We start from the raw sequence: 22868 nt of genomic DNA, 5'->3' as shown, positions 1-22868 counted from the left end.
CCCCTTTGAATTATTGTTGTAAAGTGTAGCTTTCACATACTCTTCCTTTTTTTTTGTATGTAGCAGAATTTCCAGGCATTGGGCCTGATGTGGATCTGCCATGGTTACCGTAAGCGCCAGCCGTCCATTTAAGCTGAATACCCAAGTGTGAGATCTGAGACAATGAACAGTCCGGCATCTTTGTTTGTTTTGTTTATTTTGTATGGGGATGGGAGAAGGGAATGAGTGGGATTCTCCTCTGGCTCAACTAGGTACAAATTGGGACTCTTGAAAAAAAATGCCTACTGACGCTGCCTTGACGTTGGCTGAATGCCGGTCAACGCCTGTTGGCGCTTGTAAATCTGACTTGCTGTCTGTGAACTGGAGTGTAACTTCTGACACTTCTGGTTAGCTCAAAAGTCAAGCACTGTACTGAAGACTGACTTCTGACACTCTGGCTAGCTCAAAAGTCTAGCACTGCTCTCTCCAGTCCTTCCTGACTGAGGTAGCCTTTGTAAACTGCTTCTGCTGCAACTCTCAACATTGCACACTACACGCTGTACACTTGACACTTCAGGGCCCAACCGCTGGCACCCCCTTTACTCTACTGTACACTGCATGCTGTACACTTAACACTTCAAAGCCCAAGGGAGGGAGTTTTGTTTACCAGTGGTGCATGTTGGAGGAAAGTATAAAAACTTAGAGAAACTTCCAGGAAGCTCTCTTACCTCCAAGGCTCAGCCCTGGAGATGTGCAGTGCACTCTCTGTTTCTTGTCTCCCAAGCCAGTTGATTGGGAGGGTTACGCTAAGAGAAAAGCCTGAGTCCTTGGGTCTGAATTATGTGCCATCCATCTAGAAGCTGACACCAGAAGGAAGGGAGCAGAAGGGTGGCTGCTGGTTAGAAGCATCCTGCAGAGAGAAATCTGCTGTTGTGAAAGTCCCTCGGCAGTGACCACACGCTGCTATCAATACAGCCAGAAAGGAATACTCGCAATGCTTTGGATATTGCCGATCTACACCTAAAGACTAATAAATTAATATTACTAGGTTTCAGTTTAAAGTCACACCAAATCAGCCTGTCAAAGAGGCTGAAGTTATCTACCAGTCTGTGAAAAGGGCTGAAGTTTTTCCTTCACCTGAGCTAGTTATGAAAATAATACTGTTGGACCTACTGGGTATCCCGTACACCCTAAAACCTCAGTCCCGCAGAACCGTCCCAAAAAAAGGTTTGCATTGAATAAAGATTGACGGAGTGGGAGTCCCATTAATAAGTTGCTGCTGAGTTGCTTGCTGAGTGATTGGTGAGTACTCTGGGGTATTTGTGGAACTATTAAACCTAAACAGGATAGGAGGGCAGAATAATACTCTGTGGCTCCTTAGGGAGTAAATCTACAGACATAAACCCGAAAGAGCAGAAAAGTAAAACATGGTCATTTTGCTGCACTACTCCAAAGGAAGCAGAACCTGTTCATGGTATGTACAGCAAATATGTCTGCCCCTATAGACAAATAAACCATTACAAATTATTCACATAAAAAAGTTGCTAAACCATTAATACACTGCAAATTATATCTACAATTAGCTGGCCACAGTCTCATACACAATTTAAAAGACTTCAGTAGGGTGCATTCTGTTTTTTTGATCAGATCTAGTGCAATCCACTTCTGTACCATCAGAAATGTGGTTCAGTTTAGTTAGCCATCCTATAAATCACTGTCACAACAAAGAGCACCTTTTCTAGAGAGTTTCCCTGAGGAAACAGTAACTGAGGAGTTTTCAATGCTTTGACCAGTCTCTCCCTGAAAGAAGTATGAAGTTCTCATTTGAAGTATATTACAAAGAATTTGCACATTTTATGCACGTTACATTACACACATACCACACAGTTTGCCTGTACTCTGGTTATCATTAGAGACTAAAACACATTCTACCTTAGAAAATTCTTTAGTCTCTTTAAAGCCCCGTGCAGAATGTCAGGTGTCATCGGCCAGTTCAATAGAAACCGGGCTGCCATTCGGCCCCAGTGTACTGCAGCCGTTGGGCCAGCTTCCGTTGAAGGGGCATGACCGAAATAGGTGACTGGGCTGACCGGGGTTTTCTGGACAGCACAATCTGATGTTAGTACAGCGGCTCCAACCTGAGCGGTAAGGTCCAGCTCAGTTGAACAAAAAACAAATTAGCAGTGTGTACTAGGCTTTAGACAGATGTAGTAGCTTATCTGGCGAAGGAACTTGGCAATTCTGAAAAATGAATCTAGAAAGCCAATGAAAGCAAACTGCAAATTAAAGAATAATTAAGGAACAGCCAATATTCTTTGTAAGATTAGGATTTGTTGTGTTCTTTAAAGCTCATCTCCAGAAAGAATCTAAATTTGAAGTGTAACTAAAAAGGGAAAACATTTTTTTGGTGTTTTGGATAGAGTGGAGAGGGATTAGAATACCTGTCAGTTTTTATTTCTGCCTGTTCCCCCGTTAGAGAGATTCACCCTCCTTATTTGTCCTGTTTACCATTATTATCGAAAGTGAAAGTAAAAGAAAATCTCAAATTTTGAGTTGCACCAGAACAGTAGTAGAAGGGAAATCTTTCAATGGGGTCACTAGTTTTGGTGACATCACAGGATTCCCTCACTTTAGAGGGATTTCATCTCACTCTATCCCCAAAAAAAAGTTTTGCTCTTAGTTCTACTATAGGCCAGTGCAGTAGGCGGCATATTTTATTTTTGAAGTGCTGAAAATGATTATATTATTATAATACAGGATTTCTATAGCACCAACAGTTTATGCAGCGCTTACAAAAATAAAGGCAGACATTACAGTTACAATACACTTGGTATAAGAGGAATCAGAGGCATTATAGAAGTCTGCTTAAAGGCAATGGATGTCCCATAGCTTCCTGCTGTGGAGATTGCTCAACTCTGTACTCTCTTCTGTGCCAGGAGTGAAGGGTATCCCTAATGCCCACTTGACAATCAGGATCATGCCAATGATGCCTGATTTGGTTGAAATGTAACCCAGCTCTGCCCACTTCAGCCCACCTGTTCTGCCCCCTACTGGCCCTGCGAGGTTTCCTAATGTGATGCAGAATGGCCTGCAGATCTCCTCTACCCAGTAGATAAACTGAAGCCTCTTCTAGTTAAAAATAAATGTCATCACCAGCTTTTCACAAAAGAATTCTGAAGCCCTGAAGCAAATAACAGCAAAAAGATATATGCAGTGCTGCTGAAGAGGAGGCATGTTGTTTTGCAGCCAGAAAATGTTTGCCTGGAGCTTAAAATATACAAAATATTTCACACTTTCGCTGACTTTCTTTGTAATGTGGGATCGCACACTTTGAAAAGCAAAAGCTTCTACAACAGTACCAGAGCTGAGAATGTTTGTCACAGAATACACCAAAGTCTTTCTTAAAGGGTTAGTTCACCTTTACAGAAAAACTGTAAAAGTGACCTATTAACAGATCCCCTCGGCGATCCTCATCTGTCAGGGATTCCCCACCTGCTCCATCAGTTTGGGGTTTTGAAATCCCCGCTGTTCTCTCTCTTCTCCATCCTGCGCTGCCAGAGCAGACCAGATGGAATTGAATTGTTCAGAGGTATGTACAGTGGGGAGCTGGGGGTGTGGACGGGGTTCAGTGTAAGGTGACCTTTTACCTTTACAGTTTTTCTGTGAACTAACACTTTAGGTCCTAAGTTTAGTCAAACACTGTGTTTATTTTTTTTTAAAATCAGCACAAGGGACTATACTTACATTCAATTTAAAGTGTCCTTTGTGCTGCTGGCTATGATTTTATCGAAAACTTCTGTCTTATAACCGTCCCCTCCGCAATCTTTTGGGTGCTGTGGGGGTTAAAATACAAGACTGAGGGACCTATCAAAAGTACCCATCGAGAGTGTCGTGTATGCCCACCCTCCTCCATTCATACAAGCTATACTATACCTTCCTTGAATGTAAAGCTCTATATTAAGCAAGGAGCCAGACCTTTAATTTATCCGCCCATCCAATCATAGATCGCTTTTCATTAATTGAAGCTTTATTGTAGCTTCTATGAATGGAGGAAGGATGGAAAAGGTGTTGGCACCCTTGATTAGTGTATGCAAAAGGTTTCTCAGCTCGTATTTGTTATACCTGAAGGGTTTCACATGTACTATCACTTTAAGGCTGGCTCCACCCAGGAGTGATGACAAGGGTCAAGGGGCAGAGTGGCCATCTTGGAGACACATGTAGAGATGTATTGATATGCAGAGCTGTCCTGTAATGCATGCTGGAGTGTACAGAGAGTCCTGAATAAACAACCGTTGTTCCAGACCAGAGTCCTGTGTCTCTCACAACACGGAGAATATAACAGTGGCGACGAGGATGGGATTTACAAGGTTACTATCCGTGTGAGAAAGGAAAGGAAGAAAAAAAACTCTGGATTGTCAGCTGAATACAAAACCCACAGAGCCCAGCAGGAAAATGTCATTGATCGGGACATTAAGTGAATTTGATGGAGAACAGACATCGTGGATTTCCTGGATTGAAAGATTAGAACAATATTTCTGTGCAAATGCCATCCCAGGCGACAGGCAAGTAGCAGTATTTCTGACAGTGGTTGGTGCTAGGACATATGACACTCTTAGGGATCTTCTTTTCCCTGAAAAACCAGCAACTAAGACTTTGGTAGAGCTCCTGACACTGTTAGGGAATCACTTCCAGCCTAAACCACTAGAGATTGCAGAGAGATTCAGGTTCTATCAGCAGCAGCAGCAGCCGGGTGAAGATATTAAAACTTATGTGCTCGCCCTTCGCAGACTAGCCTCAACCTGTTCTTTTGGGGAGTATTTACCAACTGCACTGAGGGATAAGTTTGTCATAGGACTAAATAGTGAGTCTAGCCAAAAGAGACTGTTAACAGAGAAAGACCTTACCCTTACAAAGGCAATTGAGATAGCTTCAGTGATGGAAATGGCTGTGAAAGATACAGAGGCATTGAACCCCCAGAGCAGATTGAACCCCCAGGTTAAAGAGGAAGTTTTCAGAACAGCAGTCAAGCAAACTGCAGCTAACGGTAAATATAGACTCTCACCAAGCCGGGAGTCAGCTTGCTACCATTGTGGGAATACAGACCATGATCACAAAGTCTGCCGGTTTAAGGATCAGCTCTGTCATAATTGTGGAAAGGCAGGCCATCTGAAACAAGTCTGCCGTAGTAAGAAGGTAGGAAATAAACAACCTCTGAACACCAGGACAAAGGCATATATGGTGGGAAGATATACATCGTCATCTGAATCAGAGGATGAGGAAGTGCTCCACAGATTGGACATACATCATATGCATTCAGCACCCTCAGCAATGACTGTAGAGGTAACCGTGGAAGGAAAGAAACTCAAGATGGATGTAGACACAGGAGCAGCAGTTTCAGTTATCACCCAGAAACAATGGAGAAAACTTCTGTTCCGAACAACTGTCCGTCCAACACCAATTAAACTGCAGACATACTCAAAGCAGATACTCCACCCACTGGGGTACGTGAAAGTACAGGTATCCTACAAGGGTCAGACGAAAAGAATGCCATTGTATATCCTAGAACATGGGGGACCCCCTCTCTTTGGGAGAGACTGGATTGCTCACTTTGGCATGCCAGACATCGCCATTAACCCCTGCAACACTGTGACCATCACATCAAGAGATAACGAGGGATGGGTGGAATCCCTGAAACAGCGAGTCCCGCAAGTCTTTGATCACCATTTGGGAAAAATAAAGCATGACTGTGTGAGACTCAGGCTGAAACCCAATACCCAGCCTAGGTTCTTCAAAGCTCGTACGGTACCTTTCGCACTCAGAGCAGGTGTGGAAGCTGAACTAAGCCGGCTGGAGGAACAAGGTGTCATCTCAAAGGTAGAGCACAGCGAGTGGGCATCACCAGTTGTACCAGTAAAGAAAGCGAATGGGGACTTACGCATTTGTGGCGATTTCCGCATGGCACTAAATTCTCAACTGGAGATAGACCAGTATCCCCTACCCAGAGTAGATGACATTTTTGCCTCTCTTGCAGGAGGTCAAAAGTTCACCAAGCTTGATCTCAGGCAGGCTTATTTACAGTTTGAGGTCCACCCTTCGTCCCGTAAGTTTCTAACCATCAACACTCACAAGGGACTGTATGAATATGTCACGGAACCAAGAACCAGACGTACAACAACAGATAAGTGAAAATAAGAAGGCTTTATTGAAAATCAAGCTGTAAAGCAAAAGTCCAAACGGATGGCAAAACCGAAGCAGAGTCTTTGCGAAGCCAGAGGTCAGGAGCCAGGAGGGTAGTCAGACGAAGCCGGGATCAGGAACCAGCAGGGTAGTCAGACGAAGCCAGGATCAGGAACCAGCAGGGTAGTCAGACGAAGCCAGGATCAGGAACCAGCAGGGTAATCAGACGAAGCCAGGATCAGGAACCAGAAGCAGCAGCAGTCTTAGAAGCATGTGAACACAGGAGGACCAAGCAAGGAACTGAAGCCACAGACCTCCTAAATATATGAGCTAGGCATCCAGCTCCTCCCAGTGGGAAGGAGGAGCCGCAGAGTGGGAGGCTACAAGAAACCCAGAAACCAAGATGGCCGCCAGCACATGTCAAACGAAGGAGAACAGCAAGAAGGTAAGACCATGACAGAATACAATCGGATGGTGTTTGGTGTAGCCTCCGCCCCAGCCATTTGGCAACGCAAAATGGATGAGATTTTGGCAGACATTCCTTTCACACAGTGCCTGTTAGATGACATGCTCATCACGGGCCTGACGGACCAGGAACACAAGCGTAACGTGGAGCTTGTGTTGGCCAGACTCCAAGAGCAGGGTCTAAAAGTGAACTTAGCGAAATGCCAATTCATGGTACCTAAATTGGAGTTTTGTGGCCACCTTGTGGATGCAGAGGGTATACACACCATGGAAGCCAAAGTTGATGCTTTAGTAAAAGCTCCAGCCCCAACCAACGTCCAACAGCTGCGATCATACCTGGGCTTGCTGAACTATTACCACAAATTCCTGCCGGATCTAGCACACACTTTGTTTCCGTTGAACAAGCTTTTGGAGAAACACTCCAGATGGAACTGGTCGGCTGCATGCCAACGTGCTTTTGAAGTTTCTAAGCGAAAGCTGTTGGCGTCACGCATGCTCGTGCACTATGACCTCCAAAGGCCTCTCACCTTGGCTTGTGATGCCTCACCCTATGGTCTAGGGGCTGTACTATCTCACGTTTCACCAGATGGGTCAGAGAAACCTGTGGCATTCGCCTCCAGGTCCTTGACAAAAGCAGAAAGCAATTACTCTCACATTGACAAAGAGGCTCTGGCGCTCGTATGGGCAATTAAGAAGTTTCATCTTTACCTGTATGGTAGGGAATTCACCATACTGACTGATCATAAACCACTCCTTCAGATCTTTAGCCCTGACAAAGGCATCTCCCAGACGACTGCGGCCCGTCTTCAACGTTTTAATAGGGATGGATGGAAGGTGTTATACCTGAAGGGTTTCACATGTACTGTCACTTTAAGGCTGGCTCCACCCAGGAGTGATGACAAGGGTCAAGGGGCAGAGTGGCCATCTTGGAGACACATGTAGAGATGTATTGATATGCAGAGCTGTCCTGTAATGCATGCTGGAGTGTACAGAGAGTCCTGAATAAACAACCGTTGTTCCAGACCAGAGTCCTGTGTCTCTCACAACACGGAGAATATAACAGTATTAACCCCCCTAACACTGGAACATTATGGCTGTGGGCGGATTGCAGGATCAGAGGACAGATGATTTCAACTAATACTGCAGCCAGCAGCATAAGGGACACTTCACATCCATTGCAATTACACTTCCTTGTCCTGAATCTTAGGAAAAGAAAAACATCACTAAACTTTAATTATATTACTGGTAGAAAAAAAACTCCATGAGCAGTGCATGCTTTCTTTCCACCTATTCCAGAAGCAGCTGAGATCAGCCTTGTGGGGATAGGCAAGCGACAAGGATGTCAACAATGGGGTATTTTTGCCAGGCTGCATGGGGAAATGAAAAACGGCCTACAGGTATGGCATTTGCATCTAGCTATATTTTAATAAACCCCACATTGCATTTAAAACTATTGGGGGCCCCATGTCTGCATGGACAAGTTTCTGTAAAATGTGAACTTAGCTTTCAAATCACCAGTTCAATACCATCTCACCATTCAATACAACTGAAAAAACTCCAACAAGGACATTTTTTAAGGCCTTAAAGCAGATGTGGAAGTTAGAGAGTTGAGACAAACCATTTACTACTGACAAGGGTGATCACAATGGCCAGGTTTTATTTATGTAAAACGTTTATATCACAAAAGGAACAACACTGTTGCTGTAACTGCTTATAAAGTATTAGCTAGAGTTTGGCTTAAATTTGTTAGTATATCTAAATCTGCTAGTGCATCTAACACCTCCACCCCCAGCCTGACAATGCTGCTGTCCAAAAGGTATCTCTGTTGCTCCTCCATCCAGAGTGGGGGCATTCTAATACGAAAAGTGTGTTATTGGCCAGTTCACTAGATGAAAACAGATGGAAAAGCCTAAAAAAGAAAATGAATACAGCCATCACATCTACAGCTGCAATATATAAACTTTTTGCTTTTGGGTTAAATACCGCTTTAATAATTTGGACAACAAGCCTAACCGTCAAGGCCCACTTCACTGTTTCAATGCTTCACAGAATCAGTTTTAAATTAAACTCCGGTTTTCTTGACCAAGAAAAAATTTGCTCCAGGTTAAAGATGTATTGCAATTATCCTAGTTAATGTAGCAGACCCTTGCCTATGTTTTTTCTGTAAATACTGAGCGAAGCCAATGTAGAGCATCTGCAGTGCTAAAAGTGTGTGAAGTAAGACCTACTATAATCACATAATGCAACCCAAAATTATATTATAGAACATTGCACACATCCACATCCCTTAGCAGCCTTTTTTAGAAATGCACCACTCTGCAGTATCTCAAAGATGATGCTCTTATATTTTGACCTTTAACTCTATGCAGATTTATGTGAAATTTTTAACTTAAATTTAGTACGGTGATGCTTAAGCTAGAAAATTCTATCTGCACACGAAGTACTATTGCAATGGTTGCAAAAGGAGATTTTTCCTGTCAATTATAGAAAATCATGGAACAGTACAGATGGAAGCAGAAAAGTATTAAAATATATATTTTTTTTTAATTTAAACTGTAGAGTGACGTTTCTAGCAGTCATATGTTAACATTAATTTTTAAATTAAAGTTAGAACTTTGTGGTCACAATATTCACTGAAAAACATATTATAATATATATGTAATATAACTTACTTCTCTTGAGCAGTTGAAGATGTTCATTGTCTGGACTATCTGTCATGAAGTGTATAGAGCAGTCACCCGCGTTGTAGTAGGCAGCAGCAAGCTGTCCGGATTGCCATAATACACTGAGGTATAGCTATAACAAAGAATGGCAATAACTTTAATTTCATTAAATGGCATAATTATCAGTATTCAATGATTCAAAGTGATACACTAATTATAAAATTGCCAGTCCATGAAAGCCATAGATTGGATCACTTTCATTTAATTTTAGGTCCAGTTAGGGCAAAATGATAAGATAACTACACCCAGAGACTCTGCTGACCTCTTTGTTTTTCTGTTTAGATTCAAAGCTTATAGCTAAACTCCAGGCAAGTAGCAAAATAAACTGTTGTAAAACATACAGTATATGGGAGCGGTCTTACCTAAAGGATTTGTATTTCTTTCAATCCATTCCTGAGTTACACAGCCCTGCCAGACAGAACAGCCAGCTTGGAAACCTGAGCTTTCACTGCTTCATTTAAGCAACCCAGTCTTGCCACCAGTCCACTCACAGCCTGTAGCCATTCAATTTTATAGTTGGAATTCTTACACTAGGCGGGAAATGTTATGCTTGCAAAGCTCTGTGTGTATGTGGCCTGTAATTATATGTGTGATGGATGAATTTTATGCCTGTTATTTACCTGTAAAAACCTTTCTTCTGTAGACATCCAAAAGCCCTGAGATTGCTGCTGGGTGCTGCCATCTTGGATCTGATGTCAGTAGACTCACTAAAATGGCACAAAATAGTATTCCCTTCTCATTCCTCCTCTGGCTGCTACATAATAATTTAGTTCTCATTCATGGAAATACACACTAGAAAAGCATATGTTTGCACTTGGGAGCCAGAGGTGTTGCGTAGAGGCCCAGTTCTAAGGCTGACAGACTGCGGCTGTACACTGGTAACTGCACATCTGAGCGTTTACATACAAACAGGGACGGATGTGCGCCTCTGTGATGCGGACAGTTTGTGTCAAGGGCCACTCATTGTTCCCTGCACACATTTAGATGCTTGGATATCCAGTTACCAGCGTACAGCCACAGCCTGTCAGCCTTTGTACTGGTGGCTGCATGCAACACCTCTGGCTTCCGGGTGCAGAAATACATCTTTTTATTTATTTATTTATTTTACAGTGACCTCTGCACCTGTGTGAATGAGCTCTGATATAAGGGAAAACACTGCAAGTAAATAATTAAACTATTTGATTTTCCTGTGATTTAATCTGTTAGGCCTCTTTCACATGGGGTGGATCCATTTTGACATACTCCACTCACTGTGCAGAGTCGGACCTGTCAGAGTCCCACTCTCCTCTATGGGGAGATTCAATGAAAATGGACAGCCTGTCCGTTTTCATCCAATCCCACCCGTTCCGACCGGCTGGATGGATGGCGAACATATCGCCATCCATATATTTTCAGCGGATCTTGTCGGATCGGATGCCAGGCGGGTGTCAGCGGACACATGTCCGCTGACATCTGCCTCCCCATACAGGAGAACGGGTGGCCTGATTGGGTCCGCCTGAAAAACAGACAGGTGGACCCGATCAGTCCGATCATGTGAAAGGGGCCTTAAATCAATGACAGATTACTATCTTCAAATGAAACCTCAGCAAGATATATAATATTTTCCTCAATGTTTAACTGGTGATCCTGCCAGTGACATCTGTCCTGTCTTAGGGTGACAAGACTCACTGTACTGTATCTATGGAGGAGCAGTGCTATCACTCTAGGTCAGAAAGTATGTGGGAAATACAGAACAGCAGCTAATTATCTCAATAACATAAGGGGGAGATGTTCTGTAGTCAAAGGACAGAACTGAGCAGGGCTTATACTGTAAATGATCTTGAGATTTCAGTACAGCACAGAAAAATGAGGGCTCAGGTAAGTATTCTGGCAGGGTTAAGATTAGGGCTCTGTGGATAACATACCAACTCTTCCATGACTTCTGCTTCTTCTTTAAACTGAAGATCATTATTTGGTTTTGTATTTTGGAGTCATCGCCTTGTTGCAGAATGAATTTGGAACCAATCAGATGCCTCCCTGTTGATAATGCATGATGGAATAGGTATTTGCCTATACTTTTACATATTGAGGAGATCAACAGGTGACAACAGTCACCCATCTATCCACCTCCACCAATCAGACGAAGCTTTGCATTCATTGATGAAAAATACAAGGCTTAAACATAGAAACATGGAATGTGTCGGCAGATAAGAACCATTTGGCCCATCTAGTCTGCCCAATATATCTGAATCCTATGAATAGTCCCTGGCCCTATCTTATATGAAGGATAGCCTTATGCCTATCCCATGCATGCTTAAACTCCTTCACTGTATTTGCAGCTACCACTTCTGCAGGAAGGTTATTCCATGCATCCACTACTCTCTCAGTAAAGTAATACTTCCTCATATTACTTTTAAACCTTTGCCCCTCTAATTTAAAACTGTGTCCTCTTGTGGTAGTTTTTCTTCTTTTAAATATGCTCTCCTCCTTTACCGAGTTGATTCCCTTTATGTATTTAAAAGTTTCTATCATATCCCCTCTGTCTCTTCTTTCTTCCAAGCTATACAGGTTAAGGTCCATTAACCTTTCCTGGTAAGTTTTTTCCTGCAATCCATGTACTAGTTTAGTAGCTCTTCTCTGAACTCTCTCTAGAGTATCTATATCCTTCTGCAGATATGGCCTCCAGTACTGCGCACAATACTCCCAAGTGAGGTCTCACCAGTGTTCTGTACAGCGGCATAAGCACTTCTCTCTTTCTACTGCTTATACCTCTCCCTATACATCCAAGCATTCTGCTGGCATTTCGTGCTGCTCTATTACATTGTCTTCCCACCTTTAAGTCTTCTGAAATAATTACTCCTAAATCCCTTTCCTCAGATACTGAGGTCAGGACTGTGTCAAATATTCTATATTCTGCCCTTGGGTTTTTACGCCCCAGGTGCATTATCTTGCACTTATCCACATTAAATTTCAGTTTAATTGGTCCCAGTACAGATCCCTGAGGTACCCCACTGGTAACATGACCTTGTTCTGAATTTTCTCCATTGACTACAACCCTCTGTTGTCTGTCACTCAGCCACTGCCTAATCCACTCAACAATATGGGAGTCCATGCTCAATGACTGCAGTTTATTGATAAGTCTTCTATGTGGGACAGTGTCAAAAGCCTTACTAAAATCTAGATATGCAATGTCTACTGCACCTCCACCGTCTATTATTTTAGTCACCCAGTCAAAAAAATCTATAAGATTTGTTTGACATGATCTCCCTGAAGTAAACCCATGTTGTTTTTCATCTTGCAATCCATGGGATTTAAGATGTTCCACAATCCTATCCTTTAATAGGGTTTCCATTAATTTGCCTACTATTGATCTCAGACTCACTGGTCTATAGTTGCTCGATTCCTCCCTACTACCTTTCTTGTGAATGGGCACGACATTTGCCAATTTCCAATCATCCGGGACGACTCCTGTTACTAATGATTGGTTAAATAAATCTGTTAATGGTTTTGCCAGCTCACCACTAAGCTCTTTTAATAATTTTGGGTGTATCTCATCAGGACCCTGTGACTTATTTGTCTTCACTTTAGACAGCAATCTTAGAACGTCTTCCTCTGTAAAGACACATGCATCAAACAATTCATTAGTCATCCTTTCAAGTGGAGGTCCTTCTTCTTTTTCTTCTGTAAAAACTGAACAGAAGTATTCATTAAGGCAGTCGGCTAGCCCTTTATTCTCTTCTACATACCTTCCGTCCTTTGTTTTTAATTTAGTTATTCCTTGTTTTAATTTCCTTTTTTCATTTATATATCTGAAGAATGTCTTATCCCCCTTTTTCATAGGTTGAGCTAGTTTTTCTTCTGCCTGCGCTTTAGACGTTCTTAAAACTTGCTTGGCCTCTTTCTGCCTAATCTTGTAGATTTCCTTATCTTCATTGCTCTGGGTTTTTTTATAATTACAAAATGCTAGCTTTTTATTTTTAATGATTTGGGCCACTTCTGCTGAGTACCACAGTGGTCTCTTCCTTTTTTTGCTTTTACTGACAAGTCTAATGCAATTTTCTGTTGCCTTCAATAATGCACCTTTTAAGTAGTCCCATTTCTCCTGGACTCCATGTAATCCGTTCCAGTCTGATAAGGACTCATTTATGACTAATTTCATTTTTGAAAAGTCTGTTTTTCTAAAATCTAAAACTTTTGTTTTTGTGTGGTGTGACTCTTTCACAGTTCTTATATTAAACCACACTGACTGGTGATCACTAGATCCCAAGGTTTCGCCTACAATGACATCATATACCGAATCCCCATTTGTGAATACCAAATCCAAAATGGCCTCCCTCCGGGTTGGCTCCTCAACCACTTGTTGCAGAGACAACCCCAGTAGGGAGTTTAGAATATCTGTACTCCTGGTAGAACTTGCTATTTTGGTTTTCCAGTTTATATCTCCCATAATGATAACTTCTCCTTTCATTGTCATTTTAGCTATTTCTTCAACTAGTAGATCATCTAGTTCTTTAACTTGACCAGGTGGTCTATATATCACACCTACACGAGTTACTGCATGATTAGCAAACTGCAACGTAACCCAAACTGACTCTACGTTGGCCTCACCAACTTGTATTAGGTTAGATTTAATGCCATCTTTCACATACAGGGCCACTCCTCCTCCTTTCTTGCCTTCTCTGTCTCTTCTGTATAAAGAGTACCCTGGTATGGTTATGTCCCAGTCATTTCTTTCATTAAACCATGTCTTCGTAACAGCCACTAAATCGACATTCTTAGATGCCATTATTGACCCAAGTTCATTGATTTTTTTACCTAAACTTCGAGCATTTGTAGACAGGACTCTGAGCTTATCATTTCTTAACCTCTGTGCTTCTGACCTGTTCTGGCATTGTTTCGGAGGGCAATTGGACTCTTGTATTTTCACTCTTTTGCCCCCCCCCCTTTCCTAGTTTAAATACTCTTTCACAAATTCTTGGAGTTGTTCACTAAGTATATTTGTTCCTTTGAGAGAAAGATGCAAACCATCTTTTTTGTACAGTTCCTTTCTATTCCAAGTAGAGCCATCATGAGAAACAAAGCCAAATCCTTGCTCTTGACACCATTTACTAAGCCATATGTTGAACTCCTTTATGCGCCTCTGCCTATCATTCTGAACATTATGCACAGGCAGAACTTCAGAAAATGAAATGGTGGATGCAAAATCCTGTACGTCATTACCAAGTGTGATAAAATATTTTTTCACTTCTGACACTTCATTGCAAGCCAGGTCATTTGTCCCTAGATGGACAAGAACATCCACGTCCCCTTCCTGCTTTGCTTGCTTAACAATATTAATAATACGTCTTCTATCTCGTCTAGCAGTAGCACCAGGGAGACATCTCACAAAACCATTTTCTTTAAGCTCCACACTTCTTATGATTGAATCACCCAGCAACAGCTGCTTCCTTTGAGACTTCACTTTATCTTTTTTGTCCTTGGCTGCAGTCTTGCATACATTAGACATAGGAGTCGATGGTTTCTCACCCTCTGTGCTTGAGTCCATATCCATGTTGTCCTTACATTCTGAGAGTGCTGCAAAGGAATTATGGAGAACCACCGACTGTGGGACATGTCTTCTATCCACCACTCTAAGTCTTCCAGAACCTACAGTAACCCATCTGTCATTTCTGGGGGTCCTCTGTGGCAGTGGCATTGCAGCAGTCCCAGCTGGAGTTTGTTTAACAGATAATTTAAATATCTCCGATTTCAAAAATGCAATTTCCTGCTGCAGTAAGGAGAATTGTCTACAGATCTGACAGCATCCGAATCTCCAAAGAGTGGAACATGAAATAAATGCACAACAATTCCTGCACTGAACCAAGTCTGCCATTTTAAAAAAGAGAAAAATAAAAAAAGAATAATAAAAAAATTTGTAAATTTAAGTCAAACAAATCTTACCTTTTTGTTTCTATTTTTTTTCCACCTTCCAGCCTACCTCCTGACTATCTCCTGCAATATCTCTTCACTGTACTTAAAATGTTGTACTTGAATGGAGTACTTGCAGCTAATGAATTAGGCCAGCCAATGAGTCTGTCTCTATATATACACACACTCCTTCACAAGCTCCTCCCCAGCAACAAATGTAACACCTTAATGAGCTAGTCTCATTAGCAAACGCACAATAGCAAACACCTGACCAAATTCCTTTCCTCTTCTCAAGCAATGGTCAGCAAAAAACAGGGAGATTTTTTGCTGACCATTGATGGGAGGGAGATGAGTCAGTTGCAAACTCCAAGCCAATCTCTTGCAGTATCTCTTCAATCTCTTCAGTCTCCTGCAATATCTCTTCACTGAACTTAAAATGTTGTACTTGAATGGAGTACTTGCAGCTAATGAATTAGGCCAGGCTTCATCTGAATGGCTGAAAAGGTCCTAGCCCAAATTTATTTAGTTCTGGCAGCAGATGGGAAGTTGCCCATTCTTTGCCGATACACAGCAGTGATGCTACTACAGTATGATACAGAGATCACAGCAGCCGAAATGCCTAATAATAAGCACTTAGTAATGGAAATAGTTTGTTTGGGCTATCCTGGCCTAAACAAACTATTTAAGGTGACAGAAGCTTGGACTTTCGCTTTTAAAATATTATAGTATTTTAAAGTGGTTGTAAAGGCAAGACATTTTTTTACCTTAATGCTTTCTCTGCTTTTGTTGCAGGGACATGTTGGATAATTTTTATCAATGAGTAATAGAAATAGTTTGTTTGGGCTATTTAAGGTGACAGAAGCTTGGACTTTCGCTTTAAAAGTATTATAGCATTTTAAAGTGGTTGTAAAAGCATGAAGAGAAGGTAGAGATTTTATGAATAGAGCAAGGGGGCGGAAAGGGCAGGCAAAGTTGTCACTTTTGACAAGTGGGGGGGGGGCAGAAGGATGAAGATTTCAATAAACATAGTAGGCAGGCACCATTGTAGGCACCTGTCAGGAAGGTTCTGCCAGAGGACAAGTTGGCAACCGCAGGCAAGGTCCTGCCCCTTGAATCTCCCAAAGAAGAGGTGCACTTAGCAAGCGCCAGCGCTTATTGGCGCATTGGCGATATGCAGAAGCGCCAGGATGCGAATGTGAGTGTGCATGCGCACGCTAATGTTCGCGGGCGCATCTCATGACAGTTTAGGCACCAAAATGGGCTATTTAAACTGGATCTGCTCCCAGGATCAGTGCTGTCTCGTCTACAGCATTCCGTGCCAGTCCTGCTTCCTGTTACCTGCATTTGCTCCTGAAATATTGACCCGGCTTACCTCTGACTACTCCTGCTATCTGCCTGCACTGACCCCAGCCTGTTCCTTGACCATTCTCCAGTCTCTCCACTTGTACCTGATCTGACCTCTCTGTGTATGACCCGGCTTGTCTGACTCTGTTTATCTTCCAGTATTCCCCAAGGCTTCCAAGTTGCTGCATTGGTCCAACTACTCCCAGGACACCTGCCTCCTTCTGGAACTCTACTCTACCAGCAGTCCTGCAGCCTGCACATCCACTGGCACTCGTGCGACTCTGCACTCTTCCGCCTCCTGTTTACCCTATCAGGGGCTCAGAATCAGAGGTGTAAGAGAGGCCTTCCTCCACACATTCAGGCTCTACCTACCAGGTATGTGACAGCACCAACACAAGGGACACTTTCCAATGTAAGTACTGTCACTGGTGTTGATTAAAAAAAAACCTGCAGCAGAGTGGCTCGACTGGGTCTGGCAACGTAGACCTACGTCGCCAGATACTTCCCTTTCTCGGCGGCACGCGCGCGCCGCCGGGAGTCGCGCAAGGGGAGGAGAGGCAGGGATCACCGCCTCTCTTCCCCGATCGTCGGGGAAAGACTGCGGAAATCCGCCCGCTTGTGTAAACAAAGCGAGCGGATCTCCTCTGTGACAGGCAGGGACAGATCACAGGATTCAGCATAGCTGAACCTGCGATCTGTGTCTGTGTCACACAACCCCCTCCCCCCACACACGTCAGTAAGCATGAGGCATACATTTAACCCCTTGATCACTAACAGTGTTAACCCCTTCCCTGCCAGTGTCATTATTACAGTAACAGTGCATATTTATAGCACTGATTACTTTAGTAATGTCACTGGTCCCCCCAAAAGTGTAAAAAATGTCAGTCAGGGGTCCGATCTGTCCGCCGCAATGTGGCAGTCCCACAAAAAAAAAAAAAAACGCAGATCGCCGCCATTACTAGTAAAAAGAAAAACAATAAAAATTACAAATCTTTCCCATAGTTCGTAAACGTGATAACTTTTGCACAAACCAAATCAAAATACGCTTATTGTGATTTTTTTTACCAAAAATATGTAGCAGAAAACAAATTAGCCTAAAATGTTAAAAAATTTTGATTTGTAAATTTTTTTGGGGAATGTTATATATCAGAATGTGAAAAATATTGTTTTTTTTTTTCAAAATTGTCGCTCTTTTTTTTAAAAATTAAAAATCACACAGGTGATCAAATACCACCAAAAGAAATACATTTTGGTCTAAATATATGACAAAAATTGAATATATTGGATATTTTTTTAACTGTCAAAGTAGAAAATGTAATTTTTTTCGCAAAATTTTTGCTCTTTTTTTTATTAATATCGCAAAAAATGAAAAGGGCAGAGGTGATCAAATACCACCAAAAGAAAGCTCTGTTTGTGGGAAAAAAAGGACGTAAATTTTGTTTGGGTACAGCGTTGCACGACCGCGCAATTGTCAGTTAAAGTCGCGCAGTGCCAAGTTGAAAAAAGTGGCCTGGACGTTAAGCAGGAAAATCCTCCGGTCTTAAAGTGGTTAAATACCATGCTTGGGGGATACCCCATTGCAAAGCATGAAGCTCATTACCCAAAAGAGAACAGGAGCTTCTTTGTTTTACATAAGTTTTATTGCTTTTTTCAAGTTTTAGAATTGAAAGAGGGTGTAAAGAGTAGTCAAAAGCACAGTGGAGTGGTACAACGGTATGACAAATAATGTGTATTGCCTTAACAGTTTCAAGGTTCTAGTAGCCCATGCCAGCAAGACTAAATTTAGAATTCAATACACAACAGTGTGCTAAAAGATCACAGGTGAAAGGATAAGTGAGATGCATCTGTCAATGAGGGTTGTTCTTTACCAACAACATGTGTAAAGGAAAAAGGGGTAGATAAGAAAGGTCAGAGTAAGAAGAGTTTCAAGGGAGGCTTGCCTGGCAAGAAGGAGTAGGGAGAGGAAAAAAAGGGGGGGTTTGAAGAAGTTTTTCCCACAGGGATCAGCCAGATCATAGCATCCGCGAGTTGCTAACTGAAAGAAAGGTCCTATCTACGGTCGCCTGGGTATCATATGGGATCCAGGGATCCCTAACTTTTAGGAATTTGACCTGGTTGTCTACTACACTGCAGGTGAGATTCTCATACACCATAGTGGCCATGAGCCTCTTGTCGCAATTGAAAAACGGTTGTTTTCATGCTCTGGTTAGAGTTTGCCAGGCAGCTCGAAACACAAACCCCACCTGCTTTCTTTGGTTTCTAGACAATGAGGGAATTCGCTCATGCAATAGCACCTCCCAGGGGTTGGTTGGTTAAAGTTATATTAAGGACTGTTCTCATCATGTTATATACCCACGTCCAGAAACAAATTGCCTTGGAGCAAGACCACCAAATATGGAATAGGGTACTATTGATGGATACCGATGAGGTAAATTTAGACACCTGGCCTTAGATAATGTACCATCGGGAAAGTAGTTTGTAGGCGGTTTCCTGATATACCTAGGGAGAATTTGGAGGAGGCTATCCAGATCTTAGTCCTTGTGGCTTGGTTGGGGGTTTTGCCTAGGTTGGCTGCCCATTTCACTATACAAGTAGGTGGACTGGAGGAGTTGGTCAAAGAAGCATAGAGATGTGAGACAAGGTTTGGGTGGTCCCTCATGGCAACAAAGTAGGCTGCGAATGTGGTAGTTAAGTTGGATATACCAGTAGAACTCATTGGCTAGCAGTGTAGGTATCGGAAAGACTTAACCCCATCCAGGGGGAAGAATTCCTGGACATATCTGATTTCTCTCTTGCGCCACCATCCGAAGTCAGCTGATTTTCACATGTGGGGCAGAACTGCGGGATGTCTACATAGGAAAAGGAAAGGTGAGAGAATAGTGGTCTACAGTAATATTTCACAAAGTTCCATACGCATAAAGAATGCAACATGATAAGAGTAGTGAATCCTGGGCCTTTAGTTGGTAGGAGTCCAGGGAAGATTGTAGAAGGGGAAGCATTCTGCAATTGCAAAATGGGCTCAATTTGGCATTTCGGAGGTAAAGTAAAGAGAAACCAGGGAAGCGATCTGATCCATAGTGTAATAGTGCTTTCAATTTGGCACCATAAGGCCACCTAGTAATCTATGGCCCTTACAGGACTGAGGCCCATAGCCCCAGTCTGCGGCCTTGCCAAATGAAATGCATAATTTTACACTGATAAATTTAAAAGTAGTTTGGGATCGAAATCAGTAATATTCAGAAATAAGTTTTGACAGGTAGGTCATGTAAAGGGTGTAAATCTTGCCAAACCAAGAAATCTGTAGGGGCCCAGGAGGCCAGCAGTCCAGCCAAATCCTTGTAGAGCCAGGATCTTATTTTGAGGAAAAGCTTCACGCTATGTTTTTTGCTGCGATAATCACTGCAAAACCGCATTGTGTTTTACGTGTCATTGAAATAGAATGGGACCTAAATATGCATTTGGAGATTGTGGGCAGAATGGGACAGGAGGTACCGTGAATATAGATGATATAATATGAGGTAGCGTAGGTGCATACTGTTTTTGCATGCTTTGGCTTTTTTTCCCTTTAAAAAATACAGCTGCATTCTGCGAACAAAAGGTAGCTCCAAACACAGATGGTCAGCAACGAATGCTGCACAACTATCACACCAAGCATAAAAAATGTTTTATTTAACATCAAATAAAAAAAAATAATACAACCCATGAAACACATGCCCACTTTTTAAGGGTTGCCTTGCTGCTGAAAAAGTAATTTAACCTATATTAAAGCATAAATGCAGTCAAAAGAAAAAAAAATAGCACATTACTTACAGTCAGTAGGATGTGTCCCTTGTGCTGAGGTCTAATCTGTTACCTGAAATCCTTCTCCATTGATGTCCCCCCACAGTCATAATCTTTCAGTGTGGTGGGGGTTAAGAGAATGGAAGGAGCAGTGACAGGCACTCCTCAAGAGCGCCTGACTATGTCTGCCCTTTTCTCCCAGCTCCACTATTCAAAAAAGCTTTAACTGAAGCTTCTATGAATGCAATATATGAATGGAGGACGGGCTGATGAAGGGTTTGCCCCCTCTATTTAAAGATTCTGTTTGATTTATTACCCAATATAGAAGCAATTTACAGTTAGAAATTATTAATAAAAAAACTCTCACGCTCACTACAATGTGAAAAATGAAACCAATGAAAAAAAATCAACCAGTGAAAAAATTCACTAAAACTTGCTGCAGTTGTATAAATATGCAAAATAAAAATAAATCAAGGAACACCAACTGCGCACACTCCGTGTAACAGATGAAACTAAGCAATCAACTAATGAGTGAGTGAATCACTGTGCAAAAAGTAAAAAAAAAAATCAATATCTCAATAAATCAATTATAAATACATAAATCAAATAGATGTGCAATGAATGTGATCATAATAAATAAGACTATATTATCTAGTCACATATATATAATATATGAATGAATGAATAAATAAATATTCCACACTCAATAGCTTGTGCTTCAAAAATAATGATGAATGGTGAATCTGAAAAGAATATCGGTGATCAGGTGCTAATGAGTCCCGTGCTGTGTAGAGGGTCACCAAGGGTTCCGCCACCTCTATGAATCACTCCCCTTCAGCCAAATAACTCACCCCACAGTATGGACCACCATCAACATGGTCAGCGCAAACAGCGCTGTATATGCATAAAGCCCCGTTTCCAATACAATTTGCTTGGTCAGCTTCTCCTCTCCCGTTCACATTGCAAGAGAAAGAACAGCCCCACTAGCGCAATAACGTTTAAAAATGTTTTTTTATTGGAAACTACAAGTACAAATCCCCATTAGGTTGCACTTACATGCTGCACAATAACAAGCGCTTGAAACTAATACCTTCTGGGGGTATGGCATGCTCACCCGGTCCTCCTCGCCTCCACGGCTATATGTCAGACCTGCGAGCCCTGCCGCCGCTCACCCGATCTCCTGTTCCGATCTGCTGTGTAGCCACGTGCTGACGCGTTTGGTCACTTCCGACTTTGTCAAAGGGGTGTCAAAGTCGGAAGTGATCAAAAAACGGTCCGCCCCGTGTGAAAGGAGCCTTACACTTTTATTTACAAATTACAAATTGTTACATCTACAGCATGTTGGTAGACTAGACACAACATATTAAATGTTCATTAAAATGTCACCTCCGATAACTCTTCATCTTCATCTTCTGGACAATTGGTAACCAGGACGCTGTGTGTCATCTTGAATTGGTCCATTTATGATCAGTCTAATATTAAATAAAAATACCTGATTTTAGAATTTAGGTTATGAAATGTTTAGCAACAATGATATAGTTAAATTGCATTTATATTGAACTGGTAGCTGACTGACACTCTCCAGGAAGTACAAACAGCTCTGCTCGAGATCATCTACCTGACTAATCTCACCTAAGCTTAGTCAAAGTCTTAAGCTGGATACACACTATACAATTTTCTTTAGATTTTTTCCTTTAGACTTACCAAAACCATATAAAATGAGGCCAGACCTAAACACTTTCAATTTGTATGCAACCAGGCAGGCCCTTGCACTACACAGTTGAAGGTAAATCTAAAGGAAATCTACCAACAAAAGTGATGCCCGGAGCAGGAGCGATAGCATAGGGCCAGCATGACTAGGTGGACAGGGGAGTGGTAGGGGTTAAATTAGGAAACAAGTTCAGACAGTGGTGTCATGGGGGGGGGGGGGGGAGCCTAAGTTGTCTAGGTTAGCTTCAGGGGGAGGTGGGGCTGGCAGGCAGGAAGAGGTGGGATCTGCTGGGGGCGCCAAAATCCCCTCACTCGGCAAAAGAAGCGTCCCTCCCTCCGTATTGTTTAAAATCTATTTGTTGGTTCCTTGGCGGGGGTTTGTTATTTTGCTTTGTTTTGACAGGTTTGCCTGGGATGTCGTGGCAGCTGTGGCATCTTTTTGTTGGTCTTTGCTGGCAGGTGCAAGAACCTTTAAGTCAAGGTAATGCTTCGGGATCCACTGGTGGTAGGTTCCCTCTGGTGCGTTCCAGTTGAGGTCAGTTTGACTGGAAGGAAACATGGGTACACTGCGGGTAGAGTGTTGTCTCAGAGCTGGAGTTTTGCGGCTGGAGGCCTAGTATGTTTAAGTGGGCCCGCAGTGTAGTATTTATCTGAACATTAAATGGGGGCCTCAAAGACCAACAAAAGCTTTAACTGTTTTTTGACGTTTCTGTTTTAAGGAATGGTTTTTCCTTTATGTTAATTTATGTTAATTTAATTTGAAATTGGTTAATAAAAGGGCTGCTATGGCCAATTTTATTCCAC

General features: G+C 42.3%; 1 protein-coding gene across 1 annotated transcript in view; it reads right to left on the bottom strand.

Annotated features, from left to right (window-relative positions):
- MSH5 (mutS homolog 5) overlaps window positions 1–21829 on the bottom strand; it is a 257259-nt gene extending 235430 nt beyond the window's left edge. The window contains exons 1-2 of the mRNA XM_082264441.1: window positions 21741–21829; window positions 9294–9417 (exon numbers count right to left, since the gene is read on the bottom strand). Coding sequence (XP_082120567.1) covers window positions 9294–9417; window positions 21741–21815 — 199 coding nt within the window. The 5' untranslated portion in view covers window positions 21816–21829. The remainder of the gene's footprint in view (window positions 1–9293; window positions 9418–21740) is intronic.
- Window positions 21830–22868: the final 1039 nt, after the last annotated feature.

This window comes from Pelophylax lessonae, assembly GCF_965119305.1.
Source record: "Pelophylax lessonae genome assembly, chromosome: 7".
NCBI lineage: Eukaryota > Metazoa > Chordata > Amphibia > Anura > Ranidae > Pelophylax > Pelophylax lessonae.
This window is presented reverse-complemented; position numbering and strand designations above follow the sequence as displayed.